General features: G+C 39.2%; 4 protein-coding genes across 12 annotated transcripts; 3 read left to right on the top strand and 1 right to left on the bottom strand.

The window, feature by feature from the left end:
* The first annotated feature begins 6,496 nt into the window (after positions 1 to 6,496).
* Positions 6,497 to 9,374, top strand: LOC112289988 (uncharacterized). Its single transcript, XM_024535816.3, has 3 exons — positions 6,497 to 8,327; positions 8,525 to 8,736; positions 8,854 to 9,374. Exons 1-3 carry the CDS (start codon positions 8,072 to 8,074, stop codon positions 8,995 to 8,997), a joined length of 612 nt encoding a protein of 203 aa, XP_024391584.1. The 5' UTR covers positions 6,497 to 8,071; the 3' UTR covers positions 8,998 to 9,374.
* A 1,747-nt stretch (positions 9,375 to 11,121) lies between these two features.
* Positions 11,122 to 12,731, bottom strand: LOC112289989 (uncharacterized). Its single transcript, XM_024535817.3, has 2 exons — positions 12,271 to 12,731; positions 11,122 to 12,068 (listed from the first exon to the last, which is right to left on the bottom strand). Exon 2 carries the CDS (start codon positions 11,723 to 11,725, stop codon positions 11,339 to 11,341), a length of 387 nt encoding a protein of 128 aa, XP_024391585.1. The 5' UTR covers positions 11,726 to 12,068; positions 12,271 to 12,731; the 3' UTR covers positions 11,122 to 11,338.
* Positions 12,732 to 16,043: 3,312 nt separating this feature from the next.
* LOC112289984 (uncharacterized) lies at positions 16,044 to 20,251 on the top strand. 2 transcript variants are annotated; one of them, XM_024535803.3, is made up of 3 exons: positions 16,044 to 16,187; positions 16,665 to 17,210; positions 17,344 to 20,251. In XM_024535803.3, the coding sequence occupies exons 2-3, from the start codon at positions 16,976 to 16,978 to the stop codon at positions 20,124 to 20,126; spliced, it is 3,018 nt and encodes a 1,005-aa protein (XP_024391571.1). In that variant the 5' UTR covers positions 16,044 to 16,187; positions 16,665 to 16,975; the 3' UTR covers positions 20,127 to 20,251. The 2 variants fall into 2 exon arrangements, with proteins under 2 accessions (XP_024391571.1, XP_024391570.1); XM_024535802.3 differs by having other exon boundaries at positions 17,335 to 20,251.
* Positions 20,252 to 21,115: 864 nt separating this feature from the next.
* LOC112289986 (organic cation/carnitine transporter 7) lies at positions 21,116 to 26,151 on the top strand. Of its 8 annotated transcripts, none has more exons than XM_024535814.3 (8): positions 21,157 to 21,581; positions 21,979 to 22,074; positions 22,302 to 22,423; positions 22,855 to 23,135; positions 23,291 to 23,528; positions 23,770 to 24,376; positions 24,976 to 25,178; positions 25,447 to 26,151. In XM_024535814.3, exons 4-8 carry the CDS (start codon positions 22,855 to 22,857, stop codon positions 25,681 to 25,683), a joined length of 1,566 nt encoding a protein of 521 aa, XP_024391582.1. In that variant the 5' UTR covers positions 21,157 to 21,581; positions 21,979 to 22,074; positions 22,302 to 22,423; the 3' UTR covers positions 25,684 to 26,151. The 8 variants fall into 8 exon arrangements, with proteins under 8 accessions (XP_024391573.1, XP_024391582.1, XP_090110698.1 ...); XM_090254572.1 differs by having other exon boundaries at positions 21,160 to 21,581; positions 22,845 to 23,135; XM_073537644.2 differs by having other exon boundaries at positions 21,160 to 21,581; positions 21,979 to 22,118; positions 22,845 to 23,135.
* Positions 26,152 to 27,117: the final 966 nt, after the last annotated feature.

Here is a 27,117-nt window from a genome sequence, read left to right as displayed (position 1 = left end):
CTTGTTCATTGGAGCGGCTACGACATTAATGAGCAAACGTGGGAGCCAGCTAAAAATCTCACCAATCCGCCGCAAAAGGTACAAGAGTTTCATCAACAACATCTTCATAAACCTAAGCCGGTTCGACGATAGCTTCTTTCTGAAGCTTGCTTACCTAAGAATATAAGAAATGGGGAGGGCACCACAAAAATTCGTAGTTGATGTAGTTATTTTCTCCTAGATAAAATAGAATTTTTTCAATAGCCATAGTTTGGTCTTCTGATATGTATAGCCAAGAGATAGATACTATGCCAGTCAGCTTATCTCAACCGACTAGCTCACGAAGGCGATCTCGAGACGAAAAACTGCCTACACCACGACAACGATGGAGGATATCGAGTAATCGATCACTGGTGATTGTATTTGAGTCCGAGCCTGCTTACGATGGTCAGCCAGAAGGCGTGTTTGCAGGACAATTTCATAATGAAGACACGGAAGTTCATGCTTGGTCAGAAGTTGAAGGAGTGGGCCACTACCGTTGGCTTCAAGGGCCGATGAACCACTTGCCTCATGAACAATAATTGGAGTTTATAGCAGACGTCATGCGACAGATCTTCATTTTCTTGCATTGGTACTGATTAACAATAACATTGCTTCTTAGAGACCTCGAAGCTAAAGGAGGGGGTGATATTAGGGACATAGTCCTTAGAACCTTCTAGAGACAAGTTTCTAGAATCTTCTAGAAGCAAGTCTCTGGAACCTTCTAGAAGCTTCTTAGTTAGTAGAAGATGTTAGGAACATAGTCCTTAGAACCTTCTAGAGATAAGTTTCTAGAACCTTCTAGAGATAAGTTTCTAGAACCTTCCAGAAACAAGTCTCTGGAACCTTCTAGAAGCTTCCTAGTTGGTAGAAGTTGCTTGAGAAGCTTCTTAAATAAGAGTATATATTGGAATCGAGGCTAAAGAGTTCTTTAGTCTCGACAACACATCTCTTGGAGCTCTAGCTCACCTCTCTGGTGTTGTTCTTGTATTCATCTGATTAATCTAGTTCTTGCCAGTTCTTCTTGAACTTCTTGTTAGATCTCGAGTCTATATTTCTGTGTCCGTGACATACTTCCAAGTTTGAATTAAGAACAAACTATATTTTGAGGGATGCCTATATGTTTCGGAAGATGAAGCTCAATTATTTGTTCTTCAAGCTCTTCATGACTTTCTAGTAGTAGGATATTTTTGATACAATAAAACTTTGAAACTAATATCTAGGGATTTTTGGTAGCCTCAAATATGGAAGGTAGTCAAAGATTTTTTACACTCTTGTAATATTTATTAAAGATTGAAAATTCCTCGTCATTGACCTTACGGACTTCTTTAGCCATTACCCATTCTAGAACAACTATGGTATTTTGTTTCTATAGATTTCATCATGGATCTTCTAATCTCAAGTTCTTATGACTTTATATTTATGATAGTAGATTGTTTTACTAAGATGGCACATTTGTACGATGTACAAAATCTATCATTGGTGAAGAAACAACTAAGATCTTTCTTAATAATATCTATCACTATCATAGATTATCCAAGGATATTATATCAAATATGGGAACTGAGTTTGTATCAAGATTTTGACAAACTCTTTTCAAGATTCTAAAAGTAGATATAAAACAATCTTTGGCATTCCATCCTCAAACTGATCGACAAACGGAGCGTGTTAATCAAGTTTTGGAGGAGTATTTAAGATGTACCATCAACTACCAACAAGATGATTGGATAACTTTTTTGCCATTGGCAGAGTTTGCTTATAATAACATCGTACATTCTTCTACAAAATAATCTTCTTTCTTTGCCAATTATGGTTATCATCCATGACTTGATACTTTTGATTTTTCAAAAGCTGATAATCCTGCAACAATAGATTTGATAAACCATTTGTCAAAGCTATATGCAATAATGAAGTCATAGTTAAAAGAAGCTCAAGAACAACATAAGATCAATGCAGATGTCTATCGAAAGAAACAACCACCATTCCACATGGGTGACAAGGTATGGTTACTTCGTCGCAATATCAAGACCATTGATCCTTGTGATAAGTTTGACTATCAAAGGCTTGGACTATTTTCTATTTCTATACAAATCAATTCAGTTGCATGTCGTTTACACCTACTGGAGTCAATAAAAATCCATCTAGTATTCGACGTATCTCTTCTTGAACCATATAAGACAGTGGACATACCAAGAAGAAGACAAGCTCCACTTCTTCTTATAGAAGTAGATAATAATAAAAAGTTTGAAGTGAAAGAAGTCTTAGATTTAAGGAGTCATCAAAATAAATTAGAATATCATGTCTATTGGCGCAGATATGATATTAGTAAACACACATGGAAGCCAAAAAAGAATCTTGTAAATGAAAAAAGGTGGTGGAGGCTTTTCATCGATGACATCCATCAAAATCAAGATAAAAACACTCTTTACAAACAAAAAAAAATCTATGTAAGATAACATTCTACTTTCAATCTTTATTTTATTTCTTGTCCATTTCTATTTGAAGAAGTGGATAATTCTACTTTCAATCCTTGTTTGTAGTTGTGATGCTAAGGAGATGGAAAACCAGCAACCAATGGATACAACTCAATAGCCTTTGTTTGCTGACCTGCCAAACAAGACATTATGATTGTCACACCCTTCAAGACGATGCAATCGAGATGAAGATTTTGAAGAACGACATGTTCTTCTTCAAATAGATGGCAAGATATAACACGTTTGATATCACGACCTTAGAAGAGACTTCCAATTTTTGGTGATTTTACGAGAGGTAAGAAAAACTCTTAACAATGTTCTAAATGTTTTATTTGAACGAAGTTATGAAGGCCTCAATATCGATCAAATAACTGGGTGGTCTTCTGGCCCTAGTATGAGACACTATCAATGGTTGAAAGGCCCTATCAATCATCTTCAAAGAGAACAAAGATGAGAGTATGTAGCAAATATAATTTGCCACATTTTAGATTTCCTCGATATGTGAACATTGCTCCTTATGGGACTCGTCTCTAGAAGAGGGGATAATGTCACGGACACATATTTATTGTAATTGTTACCTAGGTGATATGAATAGGTAGAAGTAAATAAAAATAGATTAATTTCATAATATCTTCTAAAGAAGCTTCCTAAAAGCTTAATAAACGCTACTTTAATTATACATGTGTTTATACTTGATTGGTAGGTTAGAAACTTGGGCAACAAGTTAACCACGTGCCATACATGTTGGTAGCTTACAGAACAAGCTAAGTATATGGCGTCTACTTAGAAAACTTGCCTTGTAAATTAAAATACGTATTATACAAAGTCAATACGTTTTTAGAGATCATATAGAATGTCGCCATGTAGCTTCTAGGTAGATAGTATATATATAGAGGCAAGAGTGAAGCCTTCTTCACTCTTGTCAACTCCTTTTTTGCTTCTATTCTAGTTTCAAGGGTCTCTAGTTTTCTTGTCTTTTGGCAAAAGCCATTCCAATTTCTTTCTTAATGTACCTATCTAATTATTTCTATTTTGTCATATTTCTTTGAGAAAAGTCTCACTTTTTTATTTGTTTTGATCAAGTTCTTATCGTTGACAACAAAACAACCCAAACAATATGTTCAATTACATTAAAAAAATAAAAAAATAAAAAAATAAAAAAATAAAAAATAACCATTTAAAATTTACATACAGATTTATATTAATTAAATTATTTCATTAGAGAATATATATATATATATATATATATATATATATATATATATTATTTTGGATTAATGATTTATTGAAATTTTGAGTTATGAATGTATATATATATATATATATATGTATAGGAATTTGATAATGCCATTATAGTATTTGCTATTTCTATGATGATTTTGCTATTGCCATCTATCCAAAGTACTTTTACAATTTTTTTCATATATATAAAATATTGATATTTCCATTTTTTTAATTATGTAGATAATGAATTTAGTTTACATATAAATAAATCAAAATTTTAATAGGAGTAAGTTGTGGTGGCAATAGGAAATAATTGTTGTGGCATTTAGTGGACCATTAAATGTCAGAATAAGTGCTACAATAAATTTGGTGCTAGTAGCAAAAATTGTGGTGGCATTAGCAATACCCTATGATTATAATGCATTACTTATAGATTTATGATAATATTTTGTATTAAAAATTTGAGTTTATTTTTTAGCACTAAAATTTTATAATATGATATTTAAAATTAAAATTTGAAAAATATAGAATTTTAATAATATAAATTATAATAAAATATTTTTTAAAAATAAAATTTTAATAATTAAAATTTTATATATATATATATATATATATTGAAAGAAGAGAGGTGTGAAAGTTTAGTAATCATTTAAAAAAAAAAAAAAAAAAAAAAAAAAAAAATCTTCTTAAGTGCATTAGAAATTATAATATATACAAACATTAATAATAAGTGCATTAGCAATACCCTATAAATGTTTGTATATATATGTATATATATATATATATATATATATATATATATAGTTTTGCTAATGCTATTAAAATTTTTGCTATTGACATTACAACTTATTCTTATTAACTTATCAATTATTTTTTATTAAAATAAAATTTTTATTTTATATAATTTGAGAAAAAAATAAAAATAAAAACAAAAAAAACAAACAAACAAACAAACAAACAAAATAATACTTGTTGAAAATATTAAAATAATATTTTACTAGTATAAACAAAAACTAAAAAAATATATTGAGTAGGTGGCAAGTTGTGGTGAGGATAGCAAAAATTTTGGTGACATGAGGTGGATGACAAGTTGTAGTGGCAACATCAAAAACTATGGCAACATTAGCAACATTCTATATTTATACACATCTATACATAAATTTAATATTATACAATGATTTATTTTTATAATATTTAATAATATATTTGCCAATATTAAATATATATAAAATAATTTTAAAGTATAAATAGTATCATATATATAGATATCATCTTAGATAATCAACATCATATATCAAGACTACCTTAGAAAAAAATACAAGTTCAAGAAAAATAAATTAAAAATGGTACAATAAAATTTAATAATAAAAATATAATTAGATTATTAAACTAAAAATATAAATATAAATTATTTAAATAATCAATTTAAGAATGCTTGCCACTTTATTATAAAATAATTTTATATTAAAAATATAACTTTAAAATTAAAACTTTATCCAAATTCAAGGACACTTAGCCATTGAAGACAAAAGAAAGAATTACAATGCAATCTACAGGCCATATTGGATTCTTTGCTAAGTTAGATTTGAAAAGTATAAAAAATATATATAAATATATATATATATATATATTATTTTTCATTCAATAATATTAATAAAATTGATAAATAATAAAATTATACATTTATTTATTTCATGTCATTTGTAGTCATTAATTATTTATTATTATTTATAAATTAATTCTTGAAGTTCATTAAAATATAATCACACATGAATATATCTTCAAAAAGACATGTGTTTAAGGAAATATATATATATATATATATATATATTTAATAGTCTTATTGCATGTTTATTTTATTGCATACAAAACCTATAAGTATTATATATAAATTTGAAATTAATTTATTTTTATACAATTCAAAAAATTAGTAACTAAATTTTATCATATACCATAATCTAAATCCCATTCAAACTAAGACTCTTACTAGTCATCTCATTTTATATCCATATTTTACAAACACTTTCAATATGTACATTGTTAGCCAATTGAATTAGCATTGAATAACAAATGAATATATATATATATATATATATATATATATAAGAGAATGTTAAATTGACCTAGATTTTTACTAAATTGATCTATCCATGATAAAGAATATGGTAGTCATGATAAATGTAGTTGGTTTTCATTGGTTTTAGATTTAGTAGTGGAAAAATGAATTTAGTGATCATTTTTATTTTTATGATGAATGGGTCAATTTAGTAAAAGCCTGTGGATCTAATTAACATTCTCATACAGATATATTTTGAATATATTAGATAAAAATGCATCATATTCTATCTAACCTTATATAATCCATATAAAACCATGAAAATAAGAAAAAAAAAACCACCTCGCCAACATCACATGTCAAACCCATCAACAAAACACACAAACCACCGTGATCTCAACTTACACAGTAGACATGAAAAGAGAGCAACTTTCAGCAATGCGGCGATGTGAGAAAATGCGGTAAGATGCATCACGAGAGCAAATTTGTATACAAAAAACACGAAGTTCCACCGCATCACACACAAGGTGTCGACCAAGACACCGAAACATGTCGGCGGCACAACCGCCTCCTCGGAATGCTGCCGGAGGCTCATCGCGATTGGGGGGCGGGGGGGAGACAACAGCTTGAAATCCAGCTACACTTGCCTCTGGATCAGTGCCGCAACTCAAACAACGCTAGATAAGATAATTTAAAACTTGCGGCGCCGTCTAGATAATTAGCGTGAGGTCCGCGGATTCATTAAGTGAGAGAGAGAGAGGGAGAGAGATGCTCCTCCGCTGGGACTGTGTGATGTATGCAGTCTCGACGAATCTGACAAGTTGGGGAAAGCGGGAGTGGAGAGGGGCATTATTAGCACGGTCCTGATACGGCTCCTTCAAAAACCTTGGCCAAGTCAAAGCGGAACTGTCGACGCGGCTGGCCTCGGACTGACGATCCGGTGCATCGGTGCATGGTGGGTACAGACTACAGCCCGTTTGGGTCAGATTGATGGAAGCTTAAGCAATGGTGGAAGGAAGGGGACGAGGAAGTGGAGACGGAGGAGTTGGGCGGATTTGCCGATGCGGTCGAAGTGGGGGCCGCGGGTGCGTGTTGCCGGGAAGTTGTCGGGAGCCGTGGAACAGGATGATTGGTTACGTGTGCGACTGGATCGACGCCTCTGAAGTGCCGATGATGATGAATTGCCACTGACTGACAGGCTGATGCGGTGGGATGGTACTATGCCGCGATCGTGCGCCAATGCCCTCTAGAGGGAGGTGGGACTGAAGTCTTCCCTGCAGTTGTAAGAGTGTGTGCGTGTGTGTGTGTGTGAGCGCGCGGAGTGACACTCTGTGTTGATTAGTTTGTAGGGGCAGAAGGTATATTTGGCTGTGTGAGTGTGTCAGATGGTTCACTGTGCGCATTGAAGCTGCGCAGGTGTGTGGAGAGCAGAATTCCCGAGAGGCTCGTAGGCTTGTCTCGTTGCGAAGAGACGTTGATGTCGTGATTTTATATTTATATTTATATTTTTGTTTGCCTTATTCCTTATGCCTACTCATCAATGAAAGTTTGCTACCCGTTTGGACTTCAGCTTGTAGAGGCATAGTGAGCTTCTCTGTGCATCAAATTGGTAGCGAATTTGTTAGGTGTTGCTAGGAGGTGAGCTGCATTGGATTAGTTCTGGACAACGGTCATCTGTGCTATCAATTCCTGTGGTAGTGTCTAAACGTGAGAGTGAGTTACAAGTTTGCAAATTTGAGCCAAAGCATCGGTCACTCCCCTGTAGGTTTAGAATTGCTTGGATTAAAGCGACCTTGATCTGCAGTCTTGATCGCGAGTCAATTAGAAAGCTTTTGTGGGAAGAGCGATAGTCAATCTATGTTAACTGTCGAGTGAAGCTTAACTTTCGTAGAATCGGGTCAATCTGCCTCCCGTCGAGGACATGAGCCTTGGAAGCACGCGGTGTTCTCTTTCATATGTTGGATTGTTCGTCGTATTCTCAGAAGGATAGAGCTTTGAGAGGGAATCTACATTCTCTTAACAAAGCTCTCCTGGTTCATTAACTCCAGTATTATTTGAAAAGGACCACTCGTGACCTCGACTAAGCGCTTCCATGAGCACCAAAAAGGGCAGCGCGACTTCTTTAACAAATGAGGAGAAAAAAAATCGCTATTTCATCGAGAATGAGCCTTTACAACTTTTATCTGTACTAGACAAACTGCGCGTGCACTTGTAGTATCCCACAGTAGTAACGGTGTTGAAATTTGTTGCACAATATTGGAAGGTGACTCCAGCTCTTGGGTAGTAACCAATTAAAACGATGGGTAATTGCCATGCGGTTGATCCCGTGTGTGCGACCGTGGAGCATCCGAATGGTACTGTCGAGAAGCTCTACTTCTCTTCCTCCGCCCGGCAACTGATGCTCCAGTACCCTGGGCACTACGTTGCCCTTCTGCCGCCTCCACCAAACCCTTCTGTGGATGGTGGAGTTAGGAACTTTCGACAGAAGGCGAAGCTTCTGCAGCCGGACACTATGTTGAGCGTTGGCTGCTGCTACCGGTTGGTGACTTTCGAAGGTAAGACCACAATACTTGCATTAATACCAGTATATGTGACCCTTTTCTAGATTCGTCGATTCTGAAAAAATGAACACATTGAGTGCTCTGAAATTGCAACAGGTCCCTAATTTGTATGCAGAGCTAGTTTTTCGATTTATCCGCAACCTGACCTGCATGGCCTTCTCACATCATGTAGCCTTTTTTCGGTGTTGCAGATGTTTTGTCAGAGCTTTCTGACAAGGGCAACATGGTTCGTCAGACAAGCAAGAAGAGAATCCCCCAATCCAACACGGCCACACCGATGAAGCAGCAATCTTCGATCCAACCATCCCATGTTTCCAATCACCATTCAGAAGTCAGCAAGGCTGCAGTGAATCACATAAATCAGCTGCGAGCAAGGCTATCAAAGTCCTTCCTTGTACAAAAGGTATCTCCTCAAAACCGTTGCTGCTCACCTCCTTTCCAACCAAGCTGAGATCATTATCATTCACAAGATCTTTCTGCTGCTTGCGTGGTTTGAAGAGAAAAACTTCATTGCTTGCAGGAAAACGAAAATTCATCTCCACCAGCCTTTCAAGCGAGGCCAGGTTTCGTGTCCAGACGTTCACCGCCGCAGTCTCTGCATCCAGTGCAACGAGTACGAGCTTGGCGGCCGAGCCTTCAGAGCATCTCTGAGCGAAATCGATGATCAGTAGATCGACGTTCAGCACCTCCATCTGTACATACCAACCATGTGCATCGTGCAAGTCTTCATCCACCAACATAAATGCACAGCCAAGCTTCTTACGTGTCCGTCAATTCTTTTGTAAACAATATCTCGTCCATTCATTCACGTTTTACTGTCGAATAGTTTGGACATAAGCAATACAAAAAGTGCAAAATTCAAGTAGATTAGATGAGTTTGTTAATCCTTGTGAAGTTTGTGACAGCGTGATCAGCCGCTAAGGGCTTTGTGTCATCAGTTGCAGCAGATGTCCTTCAATTCTGAAGTCTTGGCAGATATTCCTGTGATTTTAGTCCTTGACTAATAAAATTGAAGAAACATTCTCTTCATTCTTCAAGTGTCTTCACTCTTAAAATTGAATATGCTGATGGATATTATTATTAACTGGTGATGAGCTTGGAGTGAACAATGTTTTTTTGCTTACAATGCGTTGTATGCTTCATATCTTCTTTGTGAACGCATCCTACACGGAAGTCTGAGCTTGAAATATTTTACAACAGATTAATTTAAAGACTTCAAATTATGTACTTTGACACAAATATCTAGTATACAGGTTTTATTTGTAAAATAAAAATTATAAGTGCAATAAAAGAAATAGGAAAAAAAAAAAAAAAAAAAAAAAAAAAAAAACCATGTCAATCTGCATAACGAAAATAAAAGAATACAGTTTTCTTAACACCAAATTTGCCTTATTAAATCACCATACATCAACAAATGCACATCTTTTATTCTTTTTATTTTTTACCGGGAATTATTACTTTACTGCAGTAATAAATATTTGCAGATATTATGTGACTGTGTACTGTACAAAAAAATCTGATTGTATATTCCAACATCGTTCTTGATCTACATTCATATTTATTTTACTTCATCTGTTGTATCAATATCTGAGATATTTCATTCATATCACTTCATAGGGTAACTTGTTTGCATATAGAACTGTACCATCTCATTATTCATGATCATTCTTCAGTATTTGTGGTAGCTTTGAAGTCACTCATCCACAATCACACAAAATACTCACAATAACGCAGAAACGCTTGCTTTACACTGTAGAACGGAACTCAAAACTTCATTTGTATCACCAGGCTTAACGGTCGGCATCAATTTGCACCGTTAAATATGTTAAATAAGCAAACAACCTGTTTGTGGAGTTTTAAATTCAAGCATCTTGGAACACTGTTGGTGTTCACCGAGGGTGATAGTTTTGCAATTCAAGTAGACCCATCCATCAGCTCCTTTCAAATGTGAATCATTCAAGTTTGCGAATTTAATCAACTGCAATCTGGTTTTAAGTGTGAGTTGCATCTTCAGCAAATAGTTCTCTACATCTGTAACAGTTTGCTAGCACCGTCTAACTTAGGATGGGTGCTTAGAACTGTTTCAACTCTTCAATGAACACAGAAAAACAACATTGAGTGTCACGTTTTGTTCAGGTAGAAGCCCAATTTACTAATCCAAATAAAGGATCTTCAAATACAGTTCTCTTGTCAAAAACCTGGATGCTGAAAGATTCGAAACTGTAAACCGTGACTAGCGAGTAAAGTGCGAGTTGATTGTGGAAAAACCGAAGATCATGGCAGGCACAAAGTATGTTTGTTCCCCATCCCTGCAACTGGCGGATCATCGAAATGCGTCAGAAGATCCGCAGCAGAACGATTTCGGGAGAGAGACGGCGAGCCCTAAGTTCGCAGATTTTAGGTTATGTTAAGAAGCCCATGAGATGTGACCATAATTGAAGCCAACGAAACCTAGAGCCTGTTCTTCAACCAGAATTACCAAGGCCGCTGCCTGCTATCTGAAGGAGCCCGCGGAAACAGATCCAATACTTGTTTGCAAAAATTATACTACAACACAGGGTATCAGGAGAATAGATTGAAGGAGAAGCTGTTGGAAGGAGATGGCCTGGGATCTTCCACACAAGTAGTGAATTTCAGTGGACTAGAGTTCTACTCGCCGACTCGTCTGAAGTAATGTCCAGTCATAGCTTCCATTCATTGACAGCTTTCGTGGCAAACATTGGATAGTATTTTATCTCTACATTTTCTCCCAGAGGGAAATAACAGTAAAAAGACACTGGCAAACCTATCCTCATCAAATATTAAGAATCTGATATTCGTAGTTGCGAGGATGGTACAGTAAACAGATCATCGATCTGCGATTGATTAGAACAATGGCCGTCGGACAAAACTGGAAAGTCTGATCTGCATAATTAAGCAAATCTCCAAAGAGAAATCCCTACAAAAAAAGAACCGTCTCCGATTCTTGTCCACGCAATTTGACACACTATTAACGCCATAACTCGTTACTTCGGGTCGACGGCGCTGCGGAATTGAAGATGTGGCCACACAATCTGTACAGCGCTGACCTGTTTCGACTTCGAGCACACGAAATCCGTCACCTCCCCATACGACTGCTTGATCTTCTCCTCTAGTTGCTTGGCGTGCGGTTCCAGCGTCTGCCGCAACTCTTTCAGCCTTGCAAGTTTCGTCTTGAAGAAATCGAATCCCCAGCCGGAGCAGTCTTCAAGATCGACCTCCGGGGATCTCGACACAACATTGGGACTCCACGGTCGCAGTTGCGACGTCGCGACGCTTGGTTTCCATGCAACGCCAAGCTCTTCCGTCTCTTCAATGGTGGGTAATCTGTGGTCACACTTCGTGGTCTTCACGTATTGCCTACGCTTCCCCATTGAGAATGGCTCTTTTACTCTAGCAAATACTTCCTCCTCGATCCAAACTAACAAACCACTCACTCTGTCTCTGAAAGTGCGCTGTGAACTCACGCGCCTAGCAGCGATACGCCAAATCCCTGTTCCATGTCCACCACATTAAAATCCTCACTGAAGACTATCCTGCGGGGTCGATCAGCCTCAACCCCAGTCTGAGCCTCAGGCGATGTACGCCGCCCACACCATCACAGGCATTGACATGCAAGGCGAGCCCAGTTCAGCACAGCCCAACCCCTCCACACGGGAAAATCGAACCACTCCACCACCAAATGACGCACGCTCCGACAATCAGTTCACTGCAAGCCTACGCACCCACAAACCAGAACATTCACTGAACAATTCCCTGGTGTCCCTTCCCCTCGCCAGCCGCCCGCCTGAAGCGATCACCGGTCAGATCCAACACCAAATCAAAAATAAAAATCTAGACACCTTCTCACATCTCCTCCGAAGGATCTAACATCACTCGGGATAGTCAACAAACTCAACCGGCGACTCAGAAATACAACCTGGGGGGAAAGCCAAAGAGCGCAAGAGGAGACGAGAAGAGAGGAAGATGGAGCGATTGAGAGCCTCCAGGAGCGAACGTTAGATCGATGCCCCGGTAGATCCGCAAACGGTACGAAAGCAGCGCCTTCCTCGTATTCGTGGTGGTGGGGCATTCTCATCTGATCAATCGAATAAGTCGCGCTGGTGCCGAAGATCGTCGTTCCGGATGGTGCTCCTCCTCCTTTCAGTTCCCCCGTGAATGCCCGACATGCGCAGCAGCCCTGACCCCCTCATTTACTCGCCCCTCTCTACCGGGTCAGCAGGCTTGTCTCCCGCATTTCACGTGTTGGTTCGTCCTCATCGCCTTTTTGCTTCGATCTGGTTCTCTCCCGCTCCACTACACTTGTGGCCAGGAGTAATTATCGATCTACTTCCTTGATCGGCCGCCACTAAACTGCAGTAACTTCCACCGCTCCCACACATCTGGGGTGTGTGTGTGTCTGTGTGTGAGAGTGTGAGTGTGTGTGCGTGGTTGTTTTTTGTTTTTTTTTTTTTTTTTTTTTTTTTCTCGCTGGCATGAGTAGATTTCTAGCGGCGTTGGTTACGTCCCCGACTCTGATTCGGTCCCCGACACGCGACGCGTGAGCTTGCTTGCTTGCTTGCTTGCTTGCCTTCCTTTTCTTGCTTGCTTCCGTGATGCTTTGCAGCGGCAGAGGTGGAGAGTTTGCTTTTTGCAAAAGGTTTCTGTGCAAATCTCCTACTTCTTCGTATTCTTCTTCTTCCGTGATTCCTCAGGATCCTCGACAGACCATGGTTCTGAGCTTGCAGTTCCCCATAGCCATAGTCATATCTCTCTCACTGTCTAATACTTCCCCATTTCATGAAATTGGATTCAACACTTCGTTGGTTTTGTGAACGGAAGCTTGGTGGATTTTCAACTGTTTTTTTGTGCAACGGTGCAACGAGATTTTTGCAAACTAGATGTTGAAAATACTAAATAAATAAATAAATACACAGTTGTGTGTGTGCAAAGTGGAATTTTCTTTACTACCACAGTCCAAAGACTGAAATATTGGAAAAGGAAAAACGAATTTTGTATGGTTGTGATTCTAGACGAGAGTGTTACAATTGCAACAATAAGTGTAAAAGTGTGCATTGGACTGACCCACTCATAAGAATTCACAACCCTCATCTTCTTCAAACCGTGTAAATCAATATTAAAATGTTTGTGGATAACTTTTATTTTATTTTTCCAAGGATGTCTAGAAAACGTGATTAATTTAATCATTGCATGTTGTAAAGTATTGAGAATCATGGTCAATTTGCACAAAACTTATATCATTTGAATATCTTCTAATCCTAATAATAATACATTTTGAACAAATGTCTGCAACACAATTTGAAAAATTGGTTGTTTTTCAATACATAATAGTTGAAAACCATTAATATAGATATTATATTGTATAAGTTATGGCACCCAACTTCAAAGATATGACATGTAACAAAGCAATTGTTATTGGTTAACTCATACCTTTTTTTGTCTGTAAAAACACATGGATCATTTTTATTGCACTAAGTATCTAAGTTGTAATAAAAAACTTAAAAAGGCACGGTAACAATTGATTAAAATGCAAAGGTATAATTCTCAAACAACCTAAAGTTAAAAACATACCTTTTATTATTGAAGAAACAACATGTAGACTTTGGGCAAAAGTTGAAATTATGTTTTGTAACCAAGAAAGTAACCACACAATTTAAAAAGCCTATAAAATGAAAACATACATCATGTATTTTAGAAATATATTATACTGAAACACCTTCAGTATAAAAGTAAAATTTTAATTGGACTAATCCATTCCAAATATAATTTTAAATTGTGTGTTACTGTAAATTCGAGAGTTATAGAATTGGACAATAATAAAACTTTCTTATACTACTAAAAAATATTCAAATATTTTATTTTGAATATTCAGATAGAATATTTTGTGGTAGTATACGAAAGTTTGAGATAAAATATTTTGGAGTAGTTATAAAATATAATTTTGAATAGAATATAACAGGAGAAGGGCTGTGAATTGGTCTATAATAAAATTTTCTTATACTACTACAAAATATTCAAAAATATTACAATACTACATAATATTCAAAAATATTATACTACTACAAAATATTCAAATATTCAAATATCAAAATCCGAATATACTTAAAAAGACTATATATTTAACTAAAAGTACTTAATAATCAAAATAAAAATATTTTCAAACAATGTTGAAGCAATAATATCATCAATTCCAATATGAATCAATTAAATTTTTTTGATTAAAGATAGTTGACAAGATTTGCAATTCATTAAATGTTAAATCACTATAGAAACATAATATTTTGAATTTGAAAAAATTATACTATTTTGTTCTAAAATTGTGTACATGATGCTATCAAATTTCAACTTTAACATTGTGTATTGCAATATTTTTGTTGTATTTCTAAAACATAAAAGCAAGCACTACCTATTCAACAAATTCATATACCTCACGGGTATTGAAATACTGTTGATTAGTGTCCTAACAAACCTACACCAATCTTTAATACATATTACTTATGCAAAGCCATTTGCTTTATAAAGCTTAGTAAATAGATTAAACAACAATAATAGTAATGGAATTGAAATTTTGCTCATTTAAATGTTCTTTTACAAATCTTGAGAGATTAAACAAATTCACAAGCAAAAATCCAGTAAATTTGTTACATCTTATAAGTCTGTAAGTGCTGATATAAGAAAAAATGATTTTATTAATAAGATTTTATTTTTTATTTTTTTATAGGAAGATTTAAAATAGATATAAATAAAAAACAACCCCATTTTTTGGTTTTTAATTATTAATAATATATATTTGTAGGGAAATGATAAATCTACCCAAACTTTTATTATATTGTTCCACATGCCCCATTCCCAGTTGTTCCCCTATTCCCAACCATCACCCCCATTGTTTATGCTCCTAGCCCCCCATCCCTGTTCTTAGCAATGGTTGGGAACAAGAAAAGGTTGGGAACAAGAAAAGGTTGGGAACAAGAAAAGGTTGGGAACAAGGATGGAAGCTCCAAGGGTGCAATGATGCTTAAGCTAGAATGGGTTGCTTCAGTAAAAATTTGGGTCAATTTATTATTACCCTTTATATATATATATATATATATATATATAAATAATTGAATGAATAAATAAATATTTATACATCTATACGTAATATATTTATTTCTTAAAGGGTGTTAAGGCGAATTTTAGAACTTTAAAAAATTAAACCCCAATTGATTATTTAAAAAATAAAGCATATAAAAAGTTGAGGTATTCAATCAAGTGAAATTTGAATGTCCAAATTTACTAAATATTTACTGATGTTGAGGAAATTGAACTAAATGAAACTAAACTACATATTCGTTAACCACTCATTCATTAATAGCCATTATAATCAGTACTCATTTATTCAAACTCATGTCCCAAATTTTATTTTGTTGGAAGTTACTTTTTCTTTGATTTTTTATAAATAAACTAATGTCAAAACCTTATCCACTTATTCATCCATAAATCTACCTGTGTAATCACCCATCCATCCATCCTTCCAAGACAATTCAAGAAGCCTTACTCCCTTCCTGAGGTTGATACCCGCTCCGTTATACCTGAGTAATTTTGTGCCTGCCCACCAACGTGTACAGCATTTATTTAGATATCAACCACTCCGGGCATAGATCATAATATCTAGTTGTCTACCTCTGTCATGAACTGGTACATGAGCGAGGTATGGGGCATCATCATCCTCTTCCTGTCTGCGCTGCTTGCGCTTATGTTTTAAACCTTCCGAGCTTTTGCTGTGGCGACGAGCCGCGCAGCTTGACTGCGAAGGTCTCCCTTCATCCCTTCTTCTGCGCAATCTCTCACCAAATTGTATGTGTTCTTTCCCTGTATGAATTTGAAATTTTCTCTCGTTGCTTAATGGTTACTTCAAGGTCGCATAGTTGCTTAATGAGCTGCTTAGCTTCATTTTTCTGGACCAGCTGAGAATGATGAATTATTGGCTTGACCCTCATCAACGGGGAAGAAATTAGGTGATACGAGGTTTTTGTTTAAGATGCTACGCCAATTCGGAGGGTTCAGTTTCAGTATTTTTGCAAGTAACAGCTAGATTGAGTTTATCTACTCTTCGAGGTTTAGGGTTTTGTGACGATTTTTTGGAGGTATTAGTTTGAAAACATGAAATATCAGGCGGTCTGACCGCAGAAACGTGAATGGATTTGTAGATTTTAGCGACATTCCTTGCTAGGATGAGGATTTATTTATTTATTTATTTTTTTTTTAGATTGCTATGCTATGGTATTGGCATGTCTACAATACTTATCTCTTACTTGCGTGTACCTAATGTAGGTTTGGTGCAGTTTTTAAGGGAATCCGGGATTGCCATAGGTGAATCATCTAATTGCAGAATTTACACTTCTCACTCCTCTCTCTCTCTCTCTCGTATCATTTCTATCTCCGATGCTTTTGCTGTCTCTCACGGGCGAGAATGTCACTAGAGCTAGGACTCGTGTGTAAGCGTTTAGTTCCTGTTGTTTATAAATTGCGACGAACGACGAAGTTGTAATTTATGCAGCTTTTTGGTTCGGATAAGAGCTGGCGGTGTAGTGCGAGTTTGATGTTTTGGTGGCTGCAAGTCGAATTCAGCCTGAATTGTGGCCATGGAGTCGCGGCTCTTGCACGCGGGCTGTGTGGCCTTGCCGCGACCTTGCCTTGTGGTGCCTAGTACTAGGAATGGGGTGAGTTACCAGCAAAGTCGGCAGGCATTTCGCGTTGCAGCACAGAAGTTTATGAAGAGTATGACTTCCCGACACGGGACATCTGTTCTCAGGGGGGAGAAAAGAAAGCATTCGAGGTCCGTGGGCGTCGTCGTAGCTTGCCAGAGGCCCGATCAAGGTAACGCAAATTTGAGAATTTTTCTGGCGATTCAGATGATTTTCCTTAACGTTTTGGTTTTGTAATTTCGGAGGGTTTAAGATTTTACAACGTCTCTCATGAAAATGTGTTGGAGAGTTTGTAGAGGTTGCAGAGGATGTGGAGACTGCGGAGAATGCGGGAAGAGAGTCTGCAGCTGCTGGAGTCGGCAAGCAGCTACAAGACTATGTACAGAGTTGCAAAAATTCCTTGTCGGAAAGGAGTGAGAACATTGAGGCTGAAATTACTCAAAGGCTTGGTATAAACGAGCCCTTTTCTCATTACATGAAAAAGAAAGGCAAGGAGATAAGGACTGAGATGGTGGGCACTGCGGAGTCTGTATACAGCACTGTAGTTTCGATATCTAACCAACCCGTTGTCAAACGATGTCTTATTGGATTTTTCGTATTTTATGCCTTCTCTATGTTGTGGGCTGCACGTATTTTGATGTCCAACAAGAAGTCCGAAGAGGCAATAGATCAGTCCGGAAGGGAACCGCGGCTTCAGAAGCTGAGAGTAGGAGCTCGAGGTTCTGTGAATGTGACAGCACCACTCGAGCACGCAGAGACGAATTTGAACGGTAGGACAGTAACGTCAGTCAACGATGAGGAATTTCAGCTTAAGGTGCGAAAAATCCAGGAAATGGCCCGGGCGGTTCGAATTGCGGAACAGGGAGTATTTTCTCCTTCCGAAAGTGCATTTGTAACGATTTCTGGTAAGAGATCGGATCTGGGGTCGGAGCAGCAGCAGCAGCAGTCAATTCTTACCAACAAGGAAGATTTACAGAAGGAGAATAGTCAGGAAGAAAAGCTCGTGGGTGACGATGCAGGCAAAGAGCAAGCCAAATTCGCAGAGAAACGAGAACCCCACCTTAACCTTAAACCACAGGAGGGACCATTCTCAACTCAGACTTCAATAACTGGAGTTGAAGATAATAAGAATTTCGGAGTTTCAGAGGCTTTGCAAAGCAAGGTTGCAAGCGAGGACGTTGCGAAGAATGGTAGTGCGAAGAACCCGCTCAAGGGTGACATAAATTCAAGTGTTGTCTCTAAATCTTCGCAGTCAAATAGCACTGGTAGGCTTCACCCCTCCACCCGGAATGACTTAGCAGATATTTCTATTGATGGGTCACCGACATCATCAATCTCGGGCGCGACGAAGCTGCCTGGTAATGACAATGCAACGCCTAATCTTAACGGTGCGGCAAGAGAAATGCCGCCAGTTGGCATTCAACCGCAGAAGTTTAAATCCATGCGTGTGATTACGTCTCCGGAGGAAGCCCGAGCTAGAATTGCTGCTAGAAAGGCCAAGGATGGAAGTATTGCTGCCAAGGGAATCTCTGCAAGCTCAACAAGGCCTAAGTTTCCGAAGATCAAGACTCCTGCAGTAGTGTCGGGAGAAGGCGATTTACGGACCGATTCCAAATCCAAGGACAAGGGATCGCAAAGTAGTGGCCCAACGGATGGGAACAGAGGAAGTTTGAAGTCCTCGCTGTCGCAGGAAGAGAGTCCGAACCCAAAGTCAGAGGAGCAGCAGGAAGAAGAGGGGTGGATGCGTGATGAAGTGTTGCGACGTATTGTGCTGAAAGTCCGTGATAACGAAGAGGCTGGTCGCGACAGCTTCCATGGTCTGAACTCAGAGGAGGAGCAACTGTTCTTCAAAGGGCTCGAGCGCAAATTTGAGCGTGAAGGAGAAGCGGTTAAGACGTGGATCCAGGATCGTGTGGAGAATCTGGATTATGGGATTGGCGGTGTGGGACTTGATGACCCACCCGAAACGTTTGTGCCTAGATGGAAAGATCAGGAAAATGCTGATACCAAAAAGTTCGAAAAATTTCAAGAAGACCGCAAACGGATTCTTCAGCAGCAAATGGGCATCTCAACACCTTCTCCTCCCTCCTCTCCTTCGTCCTCTAGCCCATCTTCTGCTTCGGAACCTCCTGAAGTTGCCCCCACCATCTCTGCATCAAAACCTTCGTCATCTTCCGCAGATTCTGTTGCCAAGACGAGCACAAAAGAGACTTCTACCACAGTCGTATCAAGGGAGAGGCTGCAGTCGAATGGGAATGCTTCAGGCAGCAAGACCATTGTGACGAGTACGGGCAAACAACCCAAATCTACCTCGCGTGAATGGCAACATACGAAGAAGTGGGCTCAAGAGCTTCAAAAAAAGTACGATCTAGAGACTGATCCAGAGCAGCGTGCATTAATGGAAGAAGTTGGCCAGGACCTAGACAGATGGATTACAGAGGATGAGATAGAAGAGGCGACTAGATTGTTGTCGAAAGGGGTAGCAGGGGAGCAAGAGTATGTTAAGATGCATTATGAGAAGACGAGGGAGAAGATTAAAAAGCAACATGAGATGTTTGGATCAGAGGGAATGCTCAACAAGTACGGGGAGTATAAGGAAACGAAGAAGGAGGTTGAGTTGTGGTGGTTGGATCTACCTTATGTCCTGTGCATTGGGCTCACGCAATCAGATTCTTCTGATGGTGGTGAGCCCAGGCAAGGTTTCTATTCGTTAGATATGACTCCAGATTTTTCAGGGATTGTGGGTCAGGGCAAACTAGAGCGGACGTATAATCACACCATAGCCTTTCAAGATCCTAAAGATGCTTCCAATTTTTGTGGATTGTTGCTCTCGGAGCGGTACATGGCAGATGTGATCCCCATTCTTCCGAAGGACCTTTACCAGGATGTCAAGCAGGAGGGGTTTAAGGTTACCGTGATTAAGAAGGGACAGCTGGGACTTAAGCCTGGACAAGCCTTGGAAGATGTGGAGCAGCGATTGATAGCAATTGGTAGCTCTGTGTACTGGGAGGAACTTGAACGGGCGCGCTCCATTGACATGGATGCAGTTCTTGATGAAGGCTTGGGGTATGGTAGGCCATCGCGTTAGTTTTGCTGGTTTGATTAAGAGTAGGTCAAGTTGAGTTCTCTTGTAATTTTGAAAAGTGACAACAGCACATGTCCAAATCATGGAAGTTTCCTCGGTGCCCTTATTTCTGAGCACTTTCCTTGACCTATCTATGATCGAAAGTGCTGATTTATTTTTATTTGATTTTTCTTAATTTTGTACCCCTTGATGATTCCACATCCTTGGTTAGAATCTTGTAATGTGAAGTCTGCTTCCAAAATTAGCTGGAGGGGGTAATAGAATCTTCAGTGGGTATAAAGTCTAGTCCAGAATTGTTATTTTCACCACTTCATTCTTGGCTACTCGTTGCTTGGAAACCAACGGTGCGACGAACCATGGATGTAAAGCACACATAGTTGAAACCAATGTGGCGACTATCAGTTTAACAGCCAGAGTTGAGTCAGATTTATAATGTCACGTTATGTTTGTGTTTGGGCAACAGCATGAATAAGATTTCAACATCCACTCTGCACGAATGCCTTTTAACATTGTTCAATACCTGAACAGGGATGCCTTTCAAACCTGAATCCTGTCACCTTTGCGAAAGCAAGTGTTCATTAAATCTATGGTTTATCTTCTGTTCCTCCATTCCTCGAGTGCGTCGAGTTTTCTGCTGATCCCAACTTGGAGAATTCACCACCTCGTCAATGACGCTACGACAAGTCGGTGAGAAATGATCGGAAGCATTGGAGCAAGGGTACTACTGATGGGTTCAGTGCAAGAAGCTTACAGTACGAATGCAAGCTATGGCCTCCGCATAAAGGCCCGGAGTTCAATGCTCTCAGGTAGATGCCGAGACAGATGCATCAAGCTCTCAGTTGAGTCACCAGAGAAGTACACCGAATTGACAACGCCCGAATGCAGCTACCCGGATCACGTAATGTCTTCTGGTGTCAGATCTCAATTCAACGTCCGGGTCGATGAATAAAAGCGGATATTGTGATCAGATTGGCCCCAGGTCTGATAACAAGGTCTGTCGCCGAAGGGCGGAAGAGCCCAGGATGCGTCGACTCGCAACTGTGCTTCGTGCGATTGTCCTACGCTGCCATGTGGATTTAGCCCTCGCTCATCTCCACGCTCGATTAGTCACGCCTTCAATCCACTTGGGCTTTGCTTTGCACCGAGAACAACACCCATTTGAGCAAAATTGTCTCTTGTGGGATTGCGCAGGTGGATAGGTGGAGTTCATTCATGGGCTCGGCAATGGGCGTCGACAGGAGATCGACGGTGATTGCAAGCATTGCATTGGATTTCTATGGTTTTGGTTTGCGCTGCTTGGAGGCGAAGGCTGAGAGTAATCTGCGCAAAGGCTTTTGATTGTGTATCTCTCCATGTCGAATTCCGCGTCGTGGCGTGTGTGAGGTTCTCGGCAGTGGACGCTTTCGATTGCCGTTGCTTTGTGACGTGGCGGTTTTTATTTCAAACGATTGTCGCGAGGTAGTTATGGCCAATGGCCGGGGCTGTTTCTTCTTGGTATCGAGAGGAGTGCAAGGTCTGTGATTGCAGTTCACGTTGCCAAGGTTTTTAGTTTTGTGGTTTGCCATGCGCTTACAAAATTGCTGAATTCCAGCAGCACTTGCCTTCAGTTATGTGAGCTGCATGCATCGAAACCTAGTCCGTTGGGTATCTTCGCATTGATAGTGGCTTTGTCTGCGCTTTGTTAGCAGATATGTTACAAGGAATTTCTTCTCGTTTGGAAATCCACGACAACTTTGAATTGTCTTCTGTTCTTTTCTTTTCTATTCTTTTCTTCTCCCATTGGTATTTCTATGTTTCCAATTTCTGAACAAGGAAACATCGAGTGAACACTTGCTGTTATTAACTTTGCTTTCAGGAAAATCGAGCACGCTGGAGAATTGTGTTTCGTAACATATATGATCAAGCACAGCGGCATTGAGGAAAGCTGCTGCTAGCTCCATCCTAATGAAGGGTGGGCTGACAAACCCCCTCTATCGTCCCGTTCAATCAGAACGAGTTAGTATCAACTCTCTCACTGCACCTTCGGCCGCCTGTTATTACATGTCTTCTATCCGTCTACCGACATCGTTACAATTGTTGGCCCTTAAGCAAGCATCCTCAGGCAGTCAATTTTCTCGACCCTTTGCAAGTTCAAAGGGTTTCCCTCAGAAATTCAGCTACAGAAAAAGCCTTTTGCAGGGTGATGGCGCAGCTCTACGAGGGAGGTGGTTGAAGAGACTGGACACGGGTTTGTTCAAACGAAGGATTGTTTGTAGTTCGGAGCGTCCACTCTCAAATGAATCGCCAATCGCAGTTACGAGGTACGTTCTCTATACTAGTAGTGAATTTTGCATGCGTAATCCTCCCCAAGTCGAAGGAAATAGTAACAGATACCATATTCGAACGTGGAGAGATTCATGTTTGAATTCTTCCCATGCAGCACACCTACATGTTAACAAGAATTCAAACTGCATTGTTAAGAAATAGATATCAATAATAAAATATCCCTGTTTGTGCTCAAAAATTTCGTGTGCCAGTTTTTTTAATCGATGAAGCTTATATTCCTGTTTAAATATAGGATTGTATTCCTGTATCTTCCTTGCTTGTGATGTCATGAAAAGGTAAATCACTTCTTGTTGTTGAAGTTACGAGAAAATCGGTGTTCTCACACGTTGGTTGTTTCAAGAACATTGAACAACAGGCCCCGCCTAACTTGCTAATTTTAAATTCCTGCTCTGGTAGTGGCACCCAGATGGAAGAGAATGACAGTGGGAGGAGTGAAACCTTCATGCTTGATGATGCCATTGAGCAGGTTGGCTTTGGGAAATACCAACGATGGCTGCTGGCTTATGCTGGCATGTCATGGACAGCGGAAGCAATGGAAATGATGCTGCTTTCATTTGTAGGTCCTGCAGTGCAAGTTGAATGGCAACTGACTGGACGGGAAGAGAGCTTAATCGCCAGTGTAGTCTTCGGAGGCATGATGATTGGAGCGTACTCTTGGGGTGCCCTTTCTGATGCAAAGGGTCGACGGTAATCTTATTGATTGACCGCTGCTAATTCAAGTATTCATTATCAAATCAACCGTTTAAAAGCGTGAAGCGATCGATATGAATTGTGAAGATCTGATGTAATTTACTCTATTTCATCACCTAATAATGGCCATTCTGTTTTTGTCCTCTTCACAGGGTTGGGTTTTTTGCAACCGCAGTTTTGACTTTCGCCGCTGGCCTGTTGAGTGCAATATCTCCGAATTATGGTGTTCTTATACTACTTCGGGGGTTGGTTGGGGTTGGCCTCGGTGGGGGTCCTGTTGTCTCTGCCTGGTTCATGGAGTTCGTGCCATCTGCCAATCGAGGACTCTGGATGGTCGTCATCTCCTTGTTCTGGACACTTGGTTCGATTTTAGAGGCATCACTAGCGTGGGTGGGTTCCTCTTCTCCAGTCTAACATCTACCCCCCACTTCCATAACGAATTTCAAGTATTAGTCGTTGCTCTTGTTTGTGTGACGTTTTGTGAAGCGTGACTTTCATCTTCAAGTAACAGCTGGGATGTTGTGGTGGCTTTATCAACCCCACACTCATTTATCGATATTTAGCGTCATCAAGTGTGGTCGTGAAGTAAATACTACACTCGGGTAGTGCTGAATTGCTTCTGTGGATGCAGTTGGTGATGCCAACTTTGGGCTGGAGGTGGCTTCTAGGCCTTTCATCGGTGCCCCTTGCGATCTTGCTCCTATTTTATTCTGTAGTCCCCGAAAGTCCTCGCTACTTGGCTTCCAAAGGGGAGACTGAGAAAGCCTTCAAGATTCTTCAGCAGATGGCGAAGGTTAACTGTAAGCCACTGCCAAAAGGGAGATTAGTGCAAGCACAGCCGTTGCTTGGAGACCCTGATAGCATAAATACATCAGCTTCTGCGGTGAATGTAGAAATGAGTGATTTCGCCCTCACAAGAGCTGTGGACGAGACTCGTCTTTTGGATCGCACTGGCAATAACGGAAATCTAGATGTTGCGAAGAAGACCACCACCTCAAGTCTAGAACAAGTATTGTCAAATTTCCGCTCCCTCCTGTCGCCACCACTGCTCTCATCCACACTTCTTCTTTGGTCTGTTTTCTTCGCCAATGCATTTACGTACTACGGGCTCGTGTTGCTAACTTCCCAATTAAGCGGTGGAGGTACCGATTGCAGGCCCGAGGAAGCTGCTAATACAATCTCAGCAGCATCAGACAGCGGCCAGTTGTATCGGAATGTTTTTATCTCCAGCATTGGAGGTGGGTCTTCCGTTGGTTACCGACTTGTAGTTGACACTAGGATCATACTTTTTCTGTCTTCACCACAAAGATTCGTTGTTGTTGTTGCCAATGTTATTGGTGTAAAGCATTATGCAATGAAGCTAAAAAAATTAGGAGCACGTTACCAGTTAGGCCTATTTTCGAGCAGGTTTTGTCTAGTGAGTCAGGACTTCTGGTCGTAAACTGATACCGTTGCTTCAGCGCTTAGTATCGTGATTATTTGAGACCTGCTGTCCTGGATCCAGAATTGGCCCCAAATCTTTTAAATTGGCCAAGTCTTAGATTTACATCTTCTAATTTTTCTATTCTCGTTCCTGCTAAACCCTGACTTGGCCGGTTGTAGATCCAGAACTCATTCAGACGAATCGGGTGCTGGCAACACAATCCTCCAACTGACCAAAACACTGTCCTAGAGAAAATGTTGAAATCTTGTTCTGAGTGGGAGATTAAAACCACTCTCTAGGATGAATTGTGGAGATTAAGCTGGGAAGCGTAGTTCTTTTTAGCTGTCAGGGGGTTGCTTAGACCTCAGCTTTGCTACTCGACTAACTAATGCACTATGGTTTTCTAAATGACAGAGCTTCCAGGGCTGGCAGTGGCTGCATACATTGTCGACAGATGGGGCAGGAAGCTCTCCATGGCAACACTGTTCACACTGTGTGGTGCTTCCCTTTTGCCTTTAGTTCACAACCAACCAGCAGATCTCACCACCTTTCTTCTCTTTGGTGCTCGTGCTTGCATCATGGGCGCGTTCACCGTCCTCTACATTTACGCTCCTGAGGTAATTCCACCCGCCCGACTCTTTCCCTTAACGACCAAAGGCTCCCTTCAATCTGTCTCTGAAGAATACACCATCTGCTTTCTAATCCATGTTACACAGTACCGTTTCTGTCAAAACCGTCATGTAGTCCGTCTTCCTACAGCTGATGTTGTATAGCCACCGAGGACATATCCCTCGGTTTTGGTCTTATCAAAGCTTCCATCATCTGGGTGTTGGCTATAGTTTTATTTCATCTCTCATAACTTTAACCTGTCTTTCCTCCACGCAGGTGTACCCAACCAGCAACCGTTCTACGGGACTTGGTATAGCAAATGCAATTGCGAGGGTAGGAGGCCTGCTGTGCCCAGTGGTAGCAGTGGAACTGGTTCGAAGCTGTCAACAAGGACTCGCAGTCTCCCTCTTCACAGCAGTGCCGGTGCTTGCAGCAGCGGCGGTCATGCTCTTCCCTGTGGAGACACAAGGAAAGTCTCTGACTGATGTGGTCGATGAATCTTCCTCCCAGTAGTAGCAGCAGCTGCCATTGCAATTGCTTCGCTGCTTTTGAGACACAGATCTTGTCATGATCTGCGTGTCTCGGTGGGGTTGCTCTGAGAATACTCCATCACCTGGGCGTCAGTTTCTTCGATGTGGGGTGCCAACCACCGGCAATGTCATGCAACATGTGCTTCATCCCACCAAACGATCAAGGCTCTTGGTGAGGAAGCAAACTCTGAAGGCTGTGGCTTTACTGGAGGAGGCTCTGACTTGATGAGGGAGATGCTTGAGTTAGCCTGAAGTTTCTGTGTCTATTTTTATTTTATATTAAATCCATGTGTTTTTTTTTTTTTTTCGTCATATTGTTTTAGTTTTTGTAGTTGAATCTTTGCACAGTCTATTATCAAAGGAAACTGTTATGGTGGTGCTGTATGAAGTCTCTGGAGTATTCTAGTGCATTGCTAGTTTTTTTTTTTTTTTTTTTTTTTTTTTTTCCCCATTCAGAATTGTTGTCTGCTTGTAGTTGGAGCATTTGTTTTGCATTTTAAAATACCAAGTAACCTTAAAAAAAATTAGTTGTCATCACGGATGTGGGGGGCACTAAAGTAGTAATTAATTTTGGTGGACATGAGTGCACATGATGGCATCTCAACGACTTTGAGTTTTGATATGCTACATAACAGATGAATGAACAAAATACAACATAGTAAATTTAATTAGCACTTTGAAAACAACGGCCTAACTTAAAAAACACACACAAAAGAAGTAATAATGAGAAAACGTTTATATATATATATATATATATATATTACAGAATTATTAGTTGCCAATCAATTTTTAAAACCTTATTGTTCATCATACAACATTCATTCAGTTTGATTTGAACAAAAACAAATTTAGCAACCTTTTTTTTTTTTTTTTTTTTTTTTTTGTTTGCAAATAAATATTATTATACTTATTGAGTTGATGTACGCTGTGTAGATCTTAAAATTTTGAAATATGGAATAAATTGTAGCTAATGTAGTGAGAAAACAAAACCATGCCAAATATTTCAGATAAGATTAATTGAAAGAAAAAACATAAAATTCATGAAATATCAGAATTCATATTAGTGAATCCAAGTAATTACCTATGAACCACCAAAATGCACATTTTGCATGTACAACACTTAAACATGGTGTCTTTAGTTGTATATAAAATAAGCTAAATATTAATTTAATTGATTTCAAAACTTTTTTTTATTCTATATATATATATATATATGAATTTTAATTTTGTGTTCCCAATTTGCAACTTTGATTGAAATATGAAAGTTTAAACACACACACATACACTTCTTGTTTTGGATATATAATTTGAGAGAGAGATGGAGGAATGTTAAAAAACTGTAACCAAATTGACCCATCCATGCAAACCATTATGAAAAAGAAAAAGAAAAAATGACATCTAGATTCATTTCTCCACA

This window comes from Physcomitrium patens, chromosome 12, assembly GCF_059467195.1.
Source record: "Physcomitrium patens ecotype Gransden chromosome 12, ASM5946719v1, whole genome shotgun sequence".
Taxonomy (NCBI): Eukaryota; Viridiplantae; Streptophyta; class Bryopsida; order Funariales; family Funariaceae; genus Physcomitrium; species Physcomitrium patens.
This window is presented reverse-complemented; position numbering and strand designations above follow the sequence as displayed.